Genomic DNA, 18,566 nt, shown 5'->3' with positions numbered 1-18,566 from the left:
GCTACTTGGGAGGCTGAGGCAGGAGAATTGCTTGAACTTGGGAGATGGAGGTTGAAGTGAGCCAAGATCTTGCCACTGCACTCTAGCCTGGGCAACAAGAGCGAAACTCCGTCTAAAACAAAAAAAAGGAATTCTGTGTAGATCTTAAAGATGAGTTTGTGGCCAGTACAGTGGCTCATGCCTGTAAGCCCAGCACTTTGGGAGTCCAACGTGGCAGAATTGCTTGAGGCCAGGAGTTTGAGACCAGCTTGGGCAATATAGTGAGACCTCATCTCTACAAAAAAAACTTTTTTAATTAGCTTGGCATAGTTATGCATCCCTGTAGTCCCAGCTATTTGGAGGCTGAGGCAGGAGGATCACTTAACCCTAGGGGTTCAAAGCTGTAGTGAGCAATAATCATGCACTGTACTCCAGCCTGGGTGACAGAGTGAGACTCTGTCTCTTAAAATATGTGTGTGTGTGTGTGTGTGTGTGCACGTGCGTGCACATATATATATATATTTTTAAGATTTCCACTTGGCAGATATATGAGTTTGGGGATTTTGAGATTATATACTTTACTCCAAAAGTATGTAAGATAATGGCCAGGTGCAGTAGCTCATGCCTGTACTTCTAGCACTTTGGGAGGCTGAGGAAGGAGGATCATTTGAGCCCAAGAGGTTGAGGCTGCAGTAAGCTACGATTGTGCCACTGCACTCCAGCCTAAGCAACAGAGTCCTTTCTGGAAAAAAAAAAGTATGTAAGATAAATCATACTTGAATTTAAATCTTTAGGCATTCTGTTTTTATGGTGGGTAGCAGACTCAGGACAAAAGGCACTGCTTTTAAGGTTAGGAATTATAATAATATATTGGTTACAGAAAACTGAAAGTGATACCTCAATTACAATAAGTATGAAGCTATGATTTGACCGACAAATTTTTGAGCATTGTCCATAATATAGTCCTAGTTGTGTGGATGTTAGTCTTGCTTGATTTAAATGTCCTGGAATTGCATCTGTTTTTAGGTCAGTTCTTGAAATTAGTAATTACCTCACATTAAAATGCTTTTATTAGTCATAGAATTAACTGTTTGACCAGAAAACAAATATGGATAGTTGAAGGCTGTTCCTTTCTTTGAGTCTTTTTATAGTTCTCCACTTATTAAGGATTCCTTCTTAACAAAGCAGACTTTATGTTGATGTAAATAAGAGGTTCACCCATGATTGTGTATAACTAAATTACACCTTCTCTGGTGCTATAACATCATCCTGATTTAGGTATGTGGTGGTGTCTCAAACTTCATAAATGAATACCTGATATATTTATATATTGCATTCATCTGAAAGGAAGCTACTAGTAGGCCCACTCATAGGATTGTTAACATCTCTTATAATTTCATGTTTTGGCAGGTAAACCTAGCCTTTAAGCAACCTGGAAAGAGGCTAGAACACCAAGGAATTAGAATTGAATTTGTAGGTCAAATTGGTGAGTTTTAAAATAGTATTATTTCTTTTTCTTTGATAACTGAATTTGAAGAGGGTTGGATTTTGCACCAAAATAATTGAATTAGAGCTTAGCTTTGTAGAAGGAAGGAATTGATTTTGCATAATAAAAGAGAGGATTTACTTTATAACTATATTAAATTGTGTTTCTTTGACTTGTATGAAATGATCTTTGATATATCATTTCATGATATATATGAAACTACCAGCCTTGAAAACTAATTCAAGTAAATTAGTTGACCTACTGAAATTTTCATCTGCCTACATTTTTCACCATCCTTCTTATAATTAGCAGCCTCACCTTCATTCTTCATTTTCTAATTACCCATGCCATTTGTCTTCCTGATCTAGTGTGTGCCTGTAGCCAGACTCACTTGTGTCAACACACAATTCCATGTGAGAAGGAAAGGTGTAGTTTCTTCTTGACTTAGATCAACTTATGTACATTTCCATACATGATTCCAGATACATGCTTGATTTAGTAGGGAGTTAAACTATATAAATCTTTCTATACTGAAGATTCAGAAGAGAAAAGAAAATATGTCTTTATAATACTGTCTACATAACTAGGCTTAAAATCTAGCTTTCTAAGTTTCAGTGTACATTTTTAAAGTATCAGAATTGGAATGGGTAGATATTTATTTATATATCTGTTCTGACTGAGAGTGTACTTGCATGTCTTTTCTGACTGAGAGGCAAGTTGTAGTAATTGATAGTTGGTTTTAGTCTTTTTGTGTTTTGTAATTTTATGAAGGTAATATATTTGCCTAACTAAAGCAAAATAGAATTTTTGCCTTGTCTAGGGGAAGTTCAAATAATTGCTGGTAATGTGTCAAATGGCTTCATATTGGGAGAGCCCCAAATACATCAAAGGAATGAAATCATTTTTAATAGAAATTTTCATTGTGCTATGCCACTTGAAATCTTTTATGCCTACATGAAGTATAATTATAAAAAGGATAATGGAATTCAGAGCATAGGTCTAGTTTATTAGAGACAAACTCAATAATTCTTTTGGTAAAAATCGTTTGTGTTTGAAGTAGATGTTTGGGTTTTATTGAAATGGCTATTAAATAATTGGTCTTTTTGCCTTTTAAAATTTCTTAGAACTTTTCAATGACAAGAGTAATACTCATGAATTTGTAAACCTAGTGAAAGAACTAGCCTTACCTGGAGAACTGACTCAGAGCAGAAGTTATGATTTTGAATTTATGCAAGTTGAAAAGCCATATGAATCTTACATCGGTGCCAATGTCCGCTTGAGGTATGAATGTGTATTATGAACTGTAAACAGAATCAAAACCAGAAAGTAATGACTACTGTTGATATCTTATTTGAACCTCTAATTATAATTCTATATTGGAAGATTCAAGATTTTTAAAAATTCTGTCACATACTTTGGCTAATGCTGATTTGAGGTAATAGAGCGTTCTAACATTATAGAGTTAGACAACATTGTTATGAGACATTTCAGTTATACACTTCCCTGGTATGAATTGTCCCTTACGTACTTCATTTGTCATGTAAACTGAATTACCTTCTAAATCCACTAGTTTCCCAGAAAATCTCATTTAGTATATGGTTCAGAAGTAATCTGGAGTACCAGAGAGGCTCTGATACATCTAAAATGACACAAATAGTGGATGGCAGAACAGGAGTACGAACCTAGTTTTCTAAACTCTCAATTCAGTGTCCTTTCCCTTCACTAAGTCTGTATGCAGGAAGCCAGGGATGCCTCAGAGTCCAGGGCATTTGAGGATATTAATCTGAATGCATCAGGTCTGAGATCTTGCTTTCTCTGTTTAACTTGGCATTATCTATCTGGAACTGGGTTTGACAACCCAAATTTCAAATAGCAGTTCCTTAAAGAAGTGATCTGGAGAGGTTTCTTCAAGTAGGCTTGATGACAGCCCTCCAAACTCATCTGTAAAGTATTTACACTATTCTTAAAATTGAACTTTGTATTTTTTTTCATGTTGGGGGCATTAAAGAAAATTGGAACTCCTTCGTGAAGTAATGAAGTAAGTTGATCCCAAAGGAGTTCCAGCAAGAAGGAGAAGCCTGAGTTGCAGTTAATGTTTGCTGATTTAAAACATGAAAATTTATCACAGGTGATTTAACTCATCCTCTTTTAACTTTGTAGGTATTTTCTTAAAGTGACAATAGTGAGAAGACTGACAGATTTGGTAAAAGAATATGATCTTATTGTTCACCAGCTTGCCACCTATCCTGATGTTAACAACTCTATTAAGATGGAAGTGGGCATTGAAGATTGTCTACATATAGAATTTGAATATAATAAATCAAAGTAAGTATCGTTCACAGATAAGTTGTTCAGAGACAATTCAAAAATTAACTTTTCAGGTGTTTGTCAGTTGATCAAAGTAAGGATAGAATTGACATTAATCTGATGTTAACAAATCAACAGGATCTCTGAGCTAAAAGAAATTTTAGGAGTTTGGTTTGGTTTCCACCCAGTAAAGGTATCTTTTATGTTCTATTCCTGATAAATCTCTGCTTGGCCACTTTGTGTAGAGGATGTCACCATCTCAGAAGGCAGCCAATCCTTCTGAGGATACAATTTATCTTACTGGCTTGGTATTACCTCATCCTAGCCATCTCTTTTCACATATTTTCACCTTTACCACTTAATCACTGTTAATGTCTCCTTGTATATCATTCCATGGGGGGAGGGGGAAGGTATATATGTTTATATATGTTGTATTTTTACAAAACTGGCTCATATTTTGTTTGTGTTTAATGCCTTTTTAAATTTTATTATGGGAAATTTCAAGCATATACTAAAATATTTGAACAGTATACTGAATAATATAATGAATCCTCATGTACCCATTGCCCAGCTCCAACAGTTATCAACACACGATCCAGTTTATCTGTATTCAGCTGTCATACTCCCCATAGGTTATATTGAAGCAAATTCCAGACATTTAATTTAACCCATAAAATTATGTATCATTTTATCAATTAAATTATATATCTGGAATTTGCTTCAATATAATCTGTGGGAAGCTGTATCAATATCATTTTATACATGGACTAAGATGTTCTCAGAAACATTACTTACATGAACAAAAGATTGCCATTTAAATGCCCACTGGTATTATAACAGTTAAATAAATTATGGTCCAACCATACTGTGGAATGCTAAAGAAGGGTTAAAAAGATTGAGGCCAGGTGCGGTGGCTCACACCTGTAATCCCAGCACTTTGGGAGGCCAAGGTGGGCAGAGTTTGAACAACTGAGGCCAGGAGTTTGAGACCAGCATGGTCAACATGGAGAAACTCCGTCTCTACTGAAAATACAAAAATTAGATGGGTGTGGCGGTGCACGCCTGTAATCCCAGCTACTTGGGAGGCTGAGGGAGGAGAATTGCTTGAACCTGGGAGGTAAAGGTTGCAGTGTGCTGAGATCGCGCCACTGCAGTCCAGCCTGGGTGACAGAGGGAGACTCCATCTCAAAAAACAAAAAAAAAAGATCGAGACATATGTATTTAGTTCTCCAGAAGCGTGTCCATGATATATTAAGTGAAAAAGTTAGCCATAAAAACAGCGTGGATAGTACTGTTTCATTTCTGTAAAATACTCATGTATTTGGATATGAATAGAAAAGAGTCTGCAATGATATTCTATTGTTAACAGTGGTTATCTGTAAAGGATGAAATTATGTATGTACTGACTTTACATATCTCTTATTTAAATGTTATATGACAAGCTTGTTTTCTGTGTCTATTCAGAAAAAAGTTTTAAAAAGTTATATATCATTCTAAATATAACTACAATACTCATATCTAAAAATATTAGTAATTCCTTAATATCTTCATACACCCAGACAGTATTCACATTTCCCTAATTGGCTCACAGATATCTTTCTTTTTTCACATGCTTTGTTCAAATCAATATTTAAACAAGGGCCACACATTGCATTTGGTTGTTTGAGCCTTAAATTTTTTAATTTATAGGTTTCCCTTCTGTTTTTTTTATTAAAGTTTGTTTGCTGAAGAAATGGATGTGCCCTGTATTATCCCTTTCATACCCCAGTCTTTTGTTACATTATTTTTATTGGTTGTCACTCCCAGGTTTATATCACTGAATATGTAATACATATGGACTTCAGAATCTTAAAATTATATTATTGATGAAATTATCAAATAGTTTAGGACCTGAAACCACTGAAGCTTCCCTTCAGACTGACATAATTTTTACACACACACACACACAGTTTTTTGTTTGTTTGAGTCTCACTCTGTCGCCCAGGCTGGAGTGCAATGGCATGATCTCGGCTCACTGCAACCTCTGTCTCCTGGGTTCAAGGGATTCTCCTGCCTCAGCCTCCTGAGTAGCTGGGATTACAGGTGCCTGCCACTATGCCTGGCTAATTTTTGTATTTTTAGTGGAGACGGGGTTTCACCATGTTGGTCAGGCTGGTCTCAAACTCCTGACCTCATGATCCACCCGCCTTGGCCTCCCAAAGTGCTGGGATTATAGGCATGAGCCACCGCGCCTGACATATATTTTTTTTTTTTTGGAGTCGGAATCTCTGTTGTCCAGTCTGGAGTGCAGTGGCATGATCTCGGCTCACTGCAACCTCTACCTCCTGAGTTCAAGCAATTCTCCTGCCTCAGCCTCCTGAGTAGCTGGGATGACAGGCATGTGCCACCACGCCCGGCTAATTTTTGTAGTTTTAGTAGAGATGGGGTTTCACCATGTTGGCTAGGCTGGTCTTGAACTCCTGACCTCAGGTGATCTGCCCGCCTTGGTCTCCCAAAGTGCTGGGATTACAGGTGTGCCCGGCCTGACATAATTTATATTAACCAACTCTTGAGATACAATTTTGAGAGGCAAACCTGGGAGGATGCTAAAAAGTCCTCTGGATATTATAGGGATTCCTAAGTTTATTACCACATCATTACAAGGTACGTGGGAGCGACCTTTGGTTATTAGCTATCACAACAGCAGACTCAACCTATGTAGGTAGGTTTCTTTTACTTTGTCTTTGTGGGCAGATGATTTATGTTAGCTGCACTCTTGTAGAACTTGAGTAATAATGACACTAAACTCTTGTGTCTTTTAATGTTGAAAATATCTTCATACACCAAATATTTCAAGTATTTTTTGTGTGTGTTTGTTTTGAGAAAGAGTCTGGCTCTGTCACCCAGGCTGGAGTGCAGTGGCACAGTCATGAGTCACTGCAGCCTCAATCTCCCAGGCACAAATTATCATATCACCTCAGCCTCCTGAGTAGCTAGGATCACAGGCATGTGCCACTAATTTTGCACCACCCAGCTAATTTTTAGAAGAGATTACATCTCCCTATGTTGCCTAGGCTGGTCTTAGACTCCTAGGTTCAAGCAATCCTGTCGCCTTGGGCCTCCCAAAGTGCTGGGATTATAGGTGTGAGCCACTGAGCCTAGCCAGAACAGTTAACCAGGGTAATTATTCCCTCTGAGGTAGTCAAGTAAAAGTTTGATTCCTTATTTGCATAGTGAAATGATGAATACTTTTTTGAAAAAAAGAACACTAAACAATATGAATAATCAAAATGGTTGTTGTTGGTTTTTGTTTTTGGTGAGCCAAAGTTTTATTTATTCATTTGAAGTATTCTCTGATGACATCCTGGCCTGAGACTCCTTGCCATAGTTATTAATTACTGCACAACTGCAACCAACCACTTTACGGGGTTTCCCCTGTCTGTCAGTTTTATAGAGGCTTACCCATTCCCCAGTTTCTTGTCATCAACCGGGGTTCAGCACAAAGGGCCTCCACCAACTTAACATACATGGGCTCATCACAATTAGATGCAAGCACACAAAGATGAGCTTGGTGCCTGTCTAAGGCTTTGGCAGCTTTGTGAATTCCACATGCTAGGCCATCATGGATGAGGGTGGTCTTCAGCACCTCTTGTAAAGCAGTAGTAACGTCCCTTATACCTCCAGCAGCAGTGCCTTCCTCAGCCATGGTGGTGAGTGAAACTGAATCTTGAATACACCCAGGCCGCCACCTCCGTGCAACTCAGCAGTGGCCAGGAAAGAGCTCAAAATAGTACTTTTTTTTTTTTTTTTTTGAGATGGAGTCTTGCTGTCACCCAAGCTGGAGTGCAATGGTGCGATTTGCCTCACTGCAGCCTTCACCTGCTGGGTTCAGGCAGTCCTCCCGCTTCAGCCTCCCAAGTAGCAGGGATCACAAGCATGTGCCACCATGCCCAGCTAATTTTTGTATTTTTAGTAGAGACACAGTTTCGCCATGTTGGCCAGGATGGTCTTGAACTCCTGACCTCAAGTGATCCGCCCGCCCCGGCCTTCCAAAGTGCTAGGATTACAGGCAAGAGCCACTGTGCCCAGCCTCAAAATGGTATTCTTAAGTAATTATACTAAAGATGTCTATCATAGTCTTTTAGGACATAGTTCACTCTTTTTGCTTGTTTTTAAACTGACATTTAGTGAGATATGTTCTTCCCCAATAGGTATCATTTAAAGGATGTGATTGTTGGAAAAATTTACTTCTTATTAGTAAGAATAAAAATACAACATATGGAGTTACAGCTGATCAAAAAAGAGATCACAGGAATTGGTAAGTTGAAAAGAGTATGTAAATTAAAATTCTTTGTTTTAGTTGACATTTTAAAAATCTTAAAATATTGTTTAAACATAATTAATTTGATATCCACATTGAGTACTAATTTTGCTAGTTAATATTGCTGGCAGTAAGTTATTTAATTTTTTTTAATTAATTTTTGATTGTCCAGAATTTATTTTTTATAAAAAATTAATTTTTGAATAGGTAATAAATTCACATGGTTCAAAAATAAAATGTAAAAGAGTATACAGTAAAAAGTATCTTATTTCTGTACTCTAGCTACTCATAGGTAATATGTTTATTATAAGTTTAAAAATCCTCAGTGGAGCAGGTCAAAACTCCTGTGCTGATCAGTAGTGGGATTGTGCCTGTGAATAGCCACTGCACTTCAGCTTGGACAACAGAGTGAGACCATTCCAAAAAAAAGAAAAACAAAAACCAAAACTTTCCAATTAGTTATTATGTATACAAGCAAGTACCTATGTATAAGACACACCCCTTTTTACTTAAATGGTGGTGTATAATGCATACTTCGCTTTGCCACTTAGTAGTGCATCTTAGAGAACTTTCCATAACAATGTGTAGAATACTTTATCTTTTTAATAGTTTTCCATTTTATTGGTATACTAAAATTGAACCAGTCTGCTGTTTGTGGACATACTGGTTGTTTCCGGTCTTTTGCTATTACAAATAATGTCATTTTGCACGTGTGCAAGATAAAATCTTAGAAGTAGAATTCATGGGTTAAACAGCATATTTGTTTATAATTCTTCTGCCCTTTTTGTGGCGAACAGGGTCTCACTATGTTGCCCAGGCTGGTCTCGAACTCCTGGGCTCAAGCTATCCTCCCACCTCTGCCTTCCAAAGTGTTATGATTACAGGCATAAGCCATTGCAGCTGGCCATTTATAATTTTGATGCATGTTATCAGTAAGTCCTCTTTAGGGATTATCCCAGTTTGCATTGCTATCAGCAGTGAATGTAGGAGAGTGCCTCTTTTCCCCCATATTCTCATGAGCACAATGCTATAAAAACTTTTAGCTCATTTGATGGGTAAGGGGGAGACACTACTACATTGTAGTTTTGGGATTTTTCTTATGGATTCTTTTTCCCCCACTGCTTTATTGAGGTATAATTGGCAAATAAAAATTGTATATATTCAAGATGTATGATGGAATGTTTACATTATGAAATGATTACCACAGTCAAGCTAATTAATATATTCCATTATAGTTTTAATTTTCAGTTTTCTTATTGAGGATGAACATCTCTTCATATGAATAAAAACAATTTTTATTTTCTGTAAGCCATTCATATTCTTTGCCCCATTATCTATTCTTTTTCTTACTTATTTGTAGAAACTATATATTAGAGAAATCAATCCCCCTCCACCTTTTTCTTTTTTTGAGACAGGGTCTCACACTGTCACCCAGGCTGGAGTGCAATGGTACAATTATAGCTCACTGCAGCCTTGAACTCCTGGACTTGAGCAATCCTCCAACCTCAGCGTTGTGGGTAGCTGGGGCCACAGGCGCATGCCACCACACCCAGCTAATTTTTTATTTTTTTGTAGAGACAGGGTGTCACTACGTTGCCCAGGCTGGTTTCAAACTCCTGGACTCAGCGATCCTCCTGCCTCAGCATCCCAAATTGCTGGGTTTACAGGTGTGAGCCACTGTGACCTGAATTCCTTTTTCTAATATTAAGGGTAGCAAAAATTTCCCTCGTTTGTCTTGTTTGTGGTGGTTCATGCCATGAAGAAGTTATTGATGTTTATGTAGTCAGATTTATCAGTTTTTCATTTTATGGCCTCTGGGTTTTATGCCATGGTTAGAAAGGTCTTTTTCACACTGAAGTTCTAAAAATAATTTTCTGTGCTTGATTCTACTGAAGTAATACATTGTGGTTTAGGGATTTTGTTTCATTTTTAAAATATTAATTCATTTGAAATGTGTTGTGATGTAAGAGGTGAGGTATGTATCACCTTTACGTTTTTCCAGATGGCTGACCAGTTGTCCTGATATCTTTTATTGGTTCATCCCTGCTTTTTGATTTTAATATATAAATATATAAACTTACTTTCTCCTCTAATATTGTTGGGTGTTTTTTTTTTTTTTTTTTTTTTTTTGGGAGATGGCGTCTCCCTCTGTTTCCAGGCTGGAGTGCAGTGGCGTGATCTCGGCTCACTGCAACCTCTGCCTCCAGGGTTCAAGCAATTCTCCTGCCTCAGCCTCCTGAGTAGCTGGGATTACAGGCGCATGCCAACATGCCTGGCTAATTTTTGTATTTTTAGTAGAGACGGGGTTTCACCGTGTCGCCTAGGCTGGTCTCGAACTCCTGAGCTCAGGCAGTCTGCCTGCCTTGGCCTCTCAAAGTGCTGGGATTACAGGCGTGAGCCACTGTGCCTGGCCTCATCGTCGGGTTTTTTGCTGAAAGTAATTCTAGGCAACACTTTATAAGAATTTATAGTCAGTATTCATAATTTAAAACATCTGTGATTTCTTTTATTATTATTATTATTATTATTTTATTTTTAAATAAAATTCTCACCCAAGGCATGATCTCAAGGCAAGAGGTCCTGAGAACATGTACCCCCACATGTGATTTCTTAATCTCCATGTTTCTACTTGCTAGTAAATTTAAGTAATTTTAAAATCACTTCAAATTCTCCTTTGTTGTTTCAAACAACTTCAAATTCTCCTTTGTTGTTTAAAATTTGGCCAGGTGCAGTCGCTCACCTGTAATCCCACTACTTTGGGAGGCTGAGGCGGGCAGATCACTTGAACCCAAGGAATTCAAGACCAGCCTGGGCATCATGGTGAAACCCCATCTCTATCCCAAAAAATACAAAACTTAGCCAGGCATGATAGTGCATGCCTGTAGTCCCAACTACTCTGGAGGCTTAGGTGGGAGGATTGCTTGAGTTTAGGAGTTTGAGACCAGCCTGGGCAATATATTGAGAACCCATCTCTACAAAAATTGAAAATAAAAAAAACAGGCATGGTGGTGCACACGTGTAATCTCAGCTACTTGGGAGGCTGAGGCAGAAGGATTGCTTAAGCCCAGGAGGTTGAGGCTGCGGCGAGCCATGATTGCACCACTGCACTCTAGCTTGGGTGATGGAGCGAGACACCGTCTCTAAAAAAAAAAAAAATGTAGTGGAAAAATAAGAAGGCATAAGGCTAGTAATTATATTCTGGAATATTTAAATTAATGTTATTTACATTATTGCACTAGGACCCAGTACCACAACAGAAACAGAAACAATCGCCAAATATGAAATAATGGATGGTGCACCAGTAAAAGGTAACACACTTTTCAGTTACTTCTTTTGTATAGTGCAAAAACATCAGTGTTCATGGCAGTTTTGTTTGTATTTATTTAGTGTGAAAGTATCTTTGAATTCTTAAACCATTCTTACAATGATAGCTTTTACGGTCATCTTTGTACAGCTGCAAAGAAGACGGTAATTATATTTCCTAGTCTGAAATAAGGTTTAATTTTTCAGTTTCAATTTAGGATTTACTAGAGACAGTTATATGTATCTATTCCCTAGTTTTGAATTTGTGATATTTTCATTGTCTTCTATTATACAATAGTTCATCTTTGTAAATCTTTTTTTTTCCTGCTGACCACAAAATGGAGTATGGCTGAGCATTAATTCCTGTAGGTTTTTGGAGTCATTATAGCTCTCAAGAAAATAAGCAGTTCCATTACTACATTAATCTTCAGTATCTGAGACAATGAAGCCAGTATTTATCCTTTTAAAATTTATGTCTGGGTTTTCTTCACTATTTGTACTTACATCACAAAGCCAGTACCATTTATTAAGTGCCAAGTGTAGATGAGGCAATGTAGTCTTAGATGCTCTAAAACTCTTTGAGCTAGGTGGTTGTGTCCCTTATGATGCATGTATGTGTACTCTTGTGTTATGCAACATTACTTTGTAAAATTCCAGCAGCCACCAGTTTTTATGTAAAATTATGAGTTTTATATCTTTCAGCAAATTGGTGTGCATGAGAAAATTATTATGTAAAAAATATTCAGGCCGGGTGTGGTGGCTCATGCCTGTAATCCCAACATTTTGGGAGGCTGAGGTGGGCAGATCGCTTGAGGTCAGGAGTTCAAGACCAGCCTGGCCAATATGGTGAAACCTCGTCTCTACTGAAAGTATAAAAATTAGCTGGGTATGGTGGTGCACGCCTGTCATCCCAGCTACTTGGGAAGCTGAGGCAGGAGAATCGCTTGAACCTGGGAGGCGGAGATTGCAGTGAGCTGAGATCATGCCACTGCACTCCAGCCTGGGAGACAGAGTGAAATTCCGTCTCAAAAAAAAAAAAAAAAAAAAAATTCAAGGGCCGGGTGTGGTGGCTCACGCCTGTAATCCCACCATTTTGGGAGGCCAAAGTGGGTGGATTGCTTGAGCCCAGGAGTTTGAGACCAGCCTGAGCAACATGGCAAAACCCCCATTTCTATAAAAAATACAAAAATTAGCCAGGCATGGTGGCATGCACCTATGATCCCAGCTACCTGGGAGGTGGGAAGCTCACTTGAGCCCAGGAGGCAAGGTTGCAGTGAGCCAAGATGGCACTACTGCATTCCAGCCTGAATGACAGAGGGAGATCCTGCCTCAAAAAAAAAGAAAAAGAAAAAAAAAGCCAGGTGCGGTGGCTCACGCCTGTAATCCCAGCACTTTGGGAGGCCAAGGTGGGTGGATCACCTGAGGTCAGGAGTTCAAGACTGGTCAGCCTGGCCAACATGGTGAAACCCAGTCTCTACTAAAAATACAAAAAAAATTTGCCGGGCATGGTGGCAGGTGCCTGTAATCCCAGCTACTCGGGAGGCTGAGGCAGGAGAATTGGATGAACCCAGGAGGTGGAGGTTGCACTGACCCGAGATCGCACCATTGCACTCCGGCCTGGGCGACAGAGCAAGACTCCATCTCAAAAAAAAAAAAAAAAAAAAAAAGAATATGCAAAGAATTACCCTTAGGAAAATAGAAGCAATGAGAATCTGAATAACAGTCTTTTTGGTAATAAAAGAATGTCATCATTCTGTCCGTTTTTAGCTTTGAATATATGAGTAACAAGTATTCAATAATTTATACACATGATTAGAAATTATGGTAAACTTCATGAAAGAAGATACCAAAACAACTTATAGAGCACTTATCTGTTGGCACTGTTTGAGTTTTTTAGGTATATTAACCCATATAGTCCTTACACATTCCTTGTGAATACTATTGTTATTCCCCATTTCACAGATGAAGAACTTAAACAATGAGTAAGTGATTTTTCCAAGGTCACACAACCAATAAGTTGAGATTTGAAGCCAGGTATTCTGACTCTAGAACAGTAGTTCTCGTCTAGGGGCAACTTCACCTCACAATGAATGTTTGGTGTTGTCTGGAGATATTTTTGGCTGTTACATTTGGAGAGTACTACTGGTATCTAGTGGGTAGAGGCCAGGGTTGCTGCTAAACATCCTGCAAAGGATAGGACCCTCCCCACAACAAAGAATTATTCAGCCCAAAATATCAGTACTACTGAGGATGAACCCTGGTCTTTGTTATTTTGCATCTCATGAGGATGTGAAGCATTAGTGTCAACTCTATAGTGCTTAGTCCTACCTGTTATGTGACTATATTTAATCATCTTTAGAATTAAGTAGAAATTCCTTTTCTTTCAGGTGAATCAATTCCAATAAGACTATTTTTAGCAGGATATGACCCAACTCCAACAATGAGAGATGTGAACAAAAAATTTTCAGTAAGGTACTTTTTGAATTTAGTGCTTGTTGATGAGGAAGACCGGAGGTACTTCAAACAGCAGGTATGGTGCCACTTAGGCTGGTATTATGTTCTGTGGCAGATATAAAAATACCTTGAAAGCACTCTTCTAAGCTTCATTGTACTGAGCGAGTGGGAGTTTCTAAATAAATAAAAACACTGTGGGTATGATAGATAAAGAAGTAGAGGAGAATAGAATCCTATGATAGATCCCTCCCCAATCATTCTGCAGTACTGCAGAATGAGTTATAATTTTTCAGGGCTTTTAGTTTTCTCTTACAAGTTCTTTTGTTTTTGTTTTTTAATAAAAACAATACCTGCTGGTTATTTAGAAAAAAATAAGGCAATAAAGAACAAAGAATGAAGTAAAGGTCAGCAGAATTTCCACCACCATTGCAACTAATGTGTGTATGTGTGTTTACATCATATTATGGATATTGCTTTTTTTTTTTTTTTTTTACTGTTTTTAATTTTTTGTAGAGACAGAGTCTCACTGTGTTGCCCAGGCTGGTCTTGAACTCTTGGGCTTAAGCAATCCTCCTGTCTTGGCCTCCCAAAGTGCTGGAATTATAGGCATGAGCCACCGTGCCCAGCTGTATTCTTTAATTTGCATTTTTACTCAGTAGTGTCTTGAATACCTTTCTCTTAACAAATATACATTATTATTATTATTACTATTTTTATTTTTTAAGATGGGGATCTTCCAAGCAATCCTCCAGTCACAGCCTCTTGAGTAGCTGGGAGGTACAGGCACGTACCACTGTGCCCTGCTGATTTATCCCTTTTAAACAATTCTGTCATAATGTCCATGAGATGACTGAATTCTAATAATTTTTTTTTTTTTTGAGACAGAGTCTCGCTACAGGTTAATTTTTGTATTTTCTTTTTTGTAGAGACAGGGTTTTGCCATGTTGGCCAGGCTGGTTTCAAACTCCTGGCCTAAAGTGATCCGCCTGCCTTGGCCTCCCAAAGTGCTGGGATTACAGGCATGAGTCACCATGCCCAGCCTCTAATCCTTTTTTTTTTTATTTTTACTTTTTGAGACAGAGTCTTGCTCTGTTGCCCAGGCTGGAGTGCAGTGGTGCGATCTCAGCTCACTGCAACCTTCACCTCCCGGGTTCAAGCAATTCTTCCGCCTCAGCCTCCTGAGTAGCTGGGATTGTAGGTATGCATCACCACACCTGGCTAATTTTTCTATTTTTAATAGAGACTGGGTTTCACCATGTTGACCAGGCTGGTCTCGAACTCCTGACCTCAGGTGATCCGCCTGCCTCAGCCTCCCAAAATGCTGGGATTACAGGCATGAGCCACCGCGCCCAACCGCCTCTAATTCTTTGTTTAATATAAAGTGTTCATTACAAACTTGTTCTCATTTGAAAATCAATTAAAAGCTTTTGGTGAATTTTGAATGAAGATAGTAGTTAGAATGGTCTTTTGTATTCTGAATCAGATTAATAAACATGTAGTTAAATGTCAGTTGAGTGTTCAAAGCTAAGTTAGAAATTACTCTGTGCTAAGTACTGTGAAAAATACGAAAACTACCTTTTATAAACATGATCTGTCCTCCATGTTCTCACATTGTAGATATCTGGGAAAAAGAAAAATAATATAAACTAACAGAATACTTAAATAATAGTTTGACAGTAATTTAGAAGAGACAAAACCTATTCCAGTATTGCCATCCTAATGTTGTATAATTAAACATACATGATTTATAACTTTGAAATAAATTACATGATTTTTACAATTTCAAAATCAATTGCATATCATGGCACTATTGGAGGTAAGTCTGTTATTTCCCATGTGCACTCATTTGGATGTTTAAATTCTGATATGTTGGGGAGAAAAAAAAAGCCTATAATGACTTCATGAAGCAAATAATTTTAGGAATTTAGAAGAGGGAAGTTCTCAGGATGGATTGGTTAGGGTAAGAGTTAGGTAGAGAAATCGAGATTTGAAGACTGGGGAAGATGTAGGGCGAGTTTATTTGGATTGCATTGGAGGCAGAGAGTAACTCCGTTTGGCCGATGGGGGAAAATGGTCTAGGGAGGGAAGAGAATAATGTTGGTAAATTGGATAAAGGTTATAGAGGGGCATGAATACCTGTTTGGAGATTTATCCTGGAGGCACTGAGAACTACTAAAGAGCAATCCAAGCAATGTGCTGGAGGATTAACCTGCTAGTGATAATAAAGGATTAGATAGAAAGGGCTCTGCCTCTCTTGCCTCTGAGGAAGCTGTTTTAATATCTAAGTGACAAGAACTTGAATTTGGATGAGGGCAATGATCAATTAAAGGATGGATTTGGGGAATTCTTCAAAGTAACAATAGGACTTCTCGACAGATTGGATTGGTGGTGGTGGAATGCATGGGTGCTGGTGATAGGAGCACTAGATGTAGAAGGGGCAGTCAAGATTAGAGCTGGAAGAAAGTGGATCAGTTGGAAAAGAGGAGGGCTTTTGTAGGGAAGAATTTAATTTTATTACGGTTAAAATTGAAGTGGCAATCATGATTTCCATGGTGAAAATTTAAGGCATCATAGAGATAAGGCATCATATCAAACATTAATTTGTTAATATCTTGCATTTGTTTACTAGGAGATAATTTTATGGAGAAAAGCTCCTGAAAAACTGAGGAAACAGAGAACAAACTTTCACCAGCGATTTGAATCTCCAGAATCACAGGCATCTGCCGAACAGCCTGAAATGTGAACTGAACAGGAGAAAAAAAGAAAAGCAAAAAACTCCTGTAACCCTTGAGATTAAGTTCAGCAGGTTAAAGATGGTTGCAGCTGGAGGGGGCGGAAAAAGGCCAAAACTCCATATATATTAGTCTTCCTTTATCTTACAGCGCAGCATTTATTTTATGATATAATGAAATGTTCGTTCATGTATATACATTTTTAAAAGTGCTTTCTTTGAAACACTGGAACTTTATTAAGCTGCCTTTTTTTTTTTAACTTCCTACTTTGATGATAAGCACTCAGATATATATCAGCGTAAACATGAAAAATTTTCATGTGAGTAGGCTGGTATTTGTAATTTTGCTTTCTTTCTGCATAATGTTGATTATAAATCCTCTTTTCAGGCTAATGATTACCTCTTATTCTCTACATGCAAAAAATTAAATATTTTATGTTCAAATAAAATTAGAAAACCTGAGTGGCCTCTTGTGTCCTGCAGAGATTTAAAACATGGCATCTCAATATTTTTGAGAACTACATTTGTTTTTAACATATGTGTTTGAGAAAAGCATATGGAGTGTTTCACTGCAGGCACTTCTGAGTACCATTCCATGGCTTCCAGAATTTCATCCTCTTTGAGGTCTTCTGTGCTATGAATATTAGATTTCTTTCCCCAAGGGATTATGTGGCAGGTCATTATGGCCTTCTTTTTTTTGGCCATATTAAGTAACAGTTTTGCTATATTCCAGTAGTACCGTTGTGTGTTTTCTGCAATGTGGAGTTGACTTAGGTTGGCATTTTAGATTTGTTAAAACTATTTTTTCCATAAATACTTTGAAACATATTTATATATTTCAATTTAAGGAATCTTTTTGCCATGTGTATGCAAATATTATTTTCTTCATACATTCATTTTCTTTTCAGGGGAAAATTTTGGGATGGGGGACTCAGGAGGACCTGTGAAGCATGTAGTTATCTAGATCTGGGTAATTTCATGTTTATTAAACTCGAACTTTGGCTAAACTCATATTGAAACTTCATCGAGTCTCTTAATTTTTTAACACTAAATTCAAGTCATTTGTTTAAAGTCTCTAAAAAAGAAGATTGCAGTCATCCATTCATATGCATGGGGTCTGATCGCAAATACACTAAATGTGGAGTGTGGGAACCAAAATGAAACCTGCTGTATGGAAACTACTTTCACTTATGGTTCATTGGTTTTTGTACCAATATTTTTTATGCACTTCAGTGCAAGTCTTGTCAGTTAACCTTACTTTATGAGTAAGCTAAATAACCCAAATTACATTTCTTTAAACCTGTTTTACTACTATGGCACTTTGATAAAATGGTCAGGAACCAACTTTACTGGCAAAAAGGTCCATGTACCATGTGCTGGAGCATCTGTTCTACATGTGGATATCTATGAATGGTAATGTTTTCCTTCATGTAAGTGCCTATTCAGAGTTTCAAAATTTTAAAATGCCAAATATTTTCATGGTCATTTGCATGTAGTAAGCTAGAAAATATTCAAAGAGATTTTGAAAAACAATTGTATTTAACCAGCCTCAAATTGTGCAACCATGATGTATAATAAAGAATTTGAAACAGAAACTGAGCTTGCTGTTTGCATGATTAAAATAGCTCTATTCTCAGATCTCTTCTCATTGTTAGATTTATTGTCGAGGATAGGATTGTTCAATAGTTTAGGAAGCTGTAACTGTGATAATTTTTATAAATATTACTGGTTTCAATTTTAAATAGATATATAATGCTTTTAATAGGCTGGCTTAAAACTGTCATATACAGGATGCCTACCGTTTTGCCCAAGACTTTTTGTAGCATAACCAATTTGAAAAATAAAAATTCAAATTTAATATTTGGTGATTTCAGTCAAAAGTCAGCCAGTTAATTAGAAGTCATAAACTGAAAAAGAAATTTGTGTCTTTAATGAAGAGTTACAATGTCTAATCCATTGGTTCTCAACCCTGGCTGCATATCAGAATCACCTTAGAAGCTTTTAAA

At 37.6% G+C, this 18,566-nt stretch overlaps 1 protein-coding gene and 1 pseudogene across 2 annotated transcripts in view; one reads left to right on the top strand and one right to left on the bottom strand.

Annotated features, from left to right (window-relative positions):
- VPS26A (VPS26 retromer complex component A) overlaps nt 1-18,155 on the top strand; it is a 50,119-nt gene extending 31,964 nt beyond the window's left edge. For both annotated transcript variants that reach the window (XM_063710046.1, XM_031015063.3), the window contains exons 3-9: nt 1,390-1,465; nt 2,590-2,746; nt 3,626-3,790; nt 7,963-8,069; nt 11,312-11,380; nt 13,763-13,905; nt 16,459-18,155. In XM_063710046.1, the coding sequence (XP_063566116.1) occupies nt 1,390-1,465; nt 2,590-2,746; nt 3,626-3,790; nt 7,963-8,069; nt 11,312-11,380; nt 13,763-13,905; nt 16,459-16,572 (831 nt within the window). In that variant the 3' untranslated portion in view covers nt 16,573-18,155. The remainder of the gene's footprint in view (nt 1-1,389; nt 1,466-2,589; nt 2,747-3,625; nt 3,791-7,962; nt 8,070-11,311; nt 11,381-13,762; nt 13,906-16,458) is intronic.
- Nucleotides 7,089-7,515, bottom strand: LOC129525094 (small ribosomal subunit protein eS12-like; annotated as a pseudogene).
- Nucleotides 18,156-18,566: the final 411 nt, after the last annotated feature.

The sequence above is a fragment of the Gorilla gorilla genome, chromosome 8 (genome assembly GCF_029281585.2).
Source record: "Gorilla gorilla gorilla isolate KB3781 chromosome 8, NHGRI_mGorGor1-v2.1_pri, whole genome shotgun sequence".
NCBI classification, from domain to species: Eukaryota; Metazoa; Chordata; class Mammalia; order Primates; family Hominidae; genus Gorilla; species Gorilla gorilla.
Note: the sequence above shows the minus strand (reverse complement) of the source record. Positions and strands in the feature narration are given on the sequence as shown.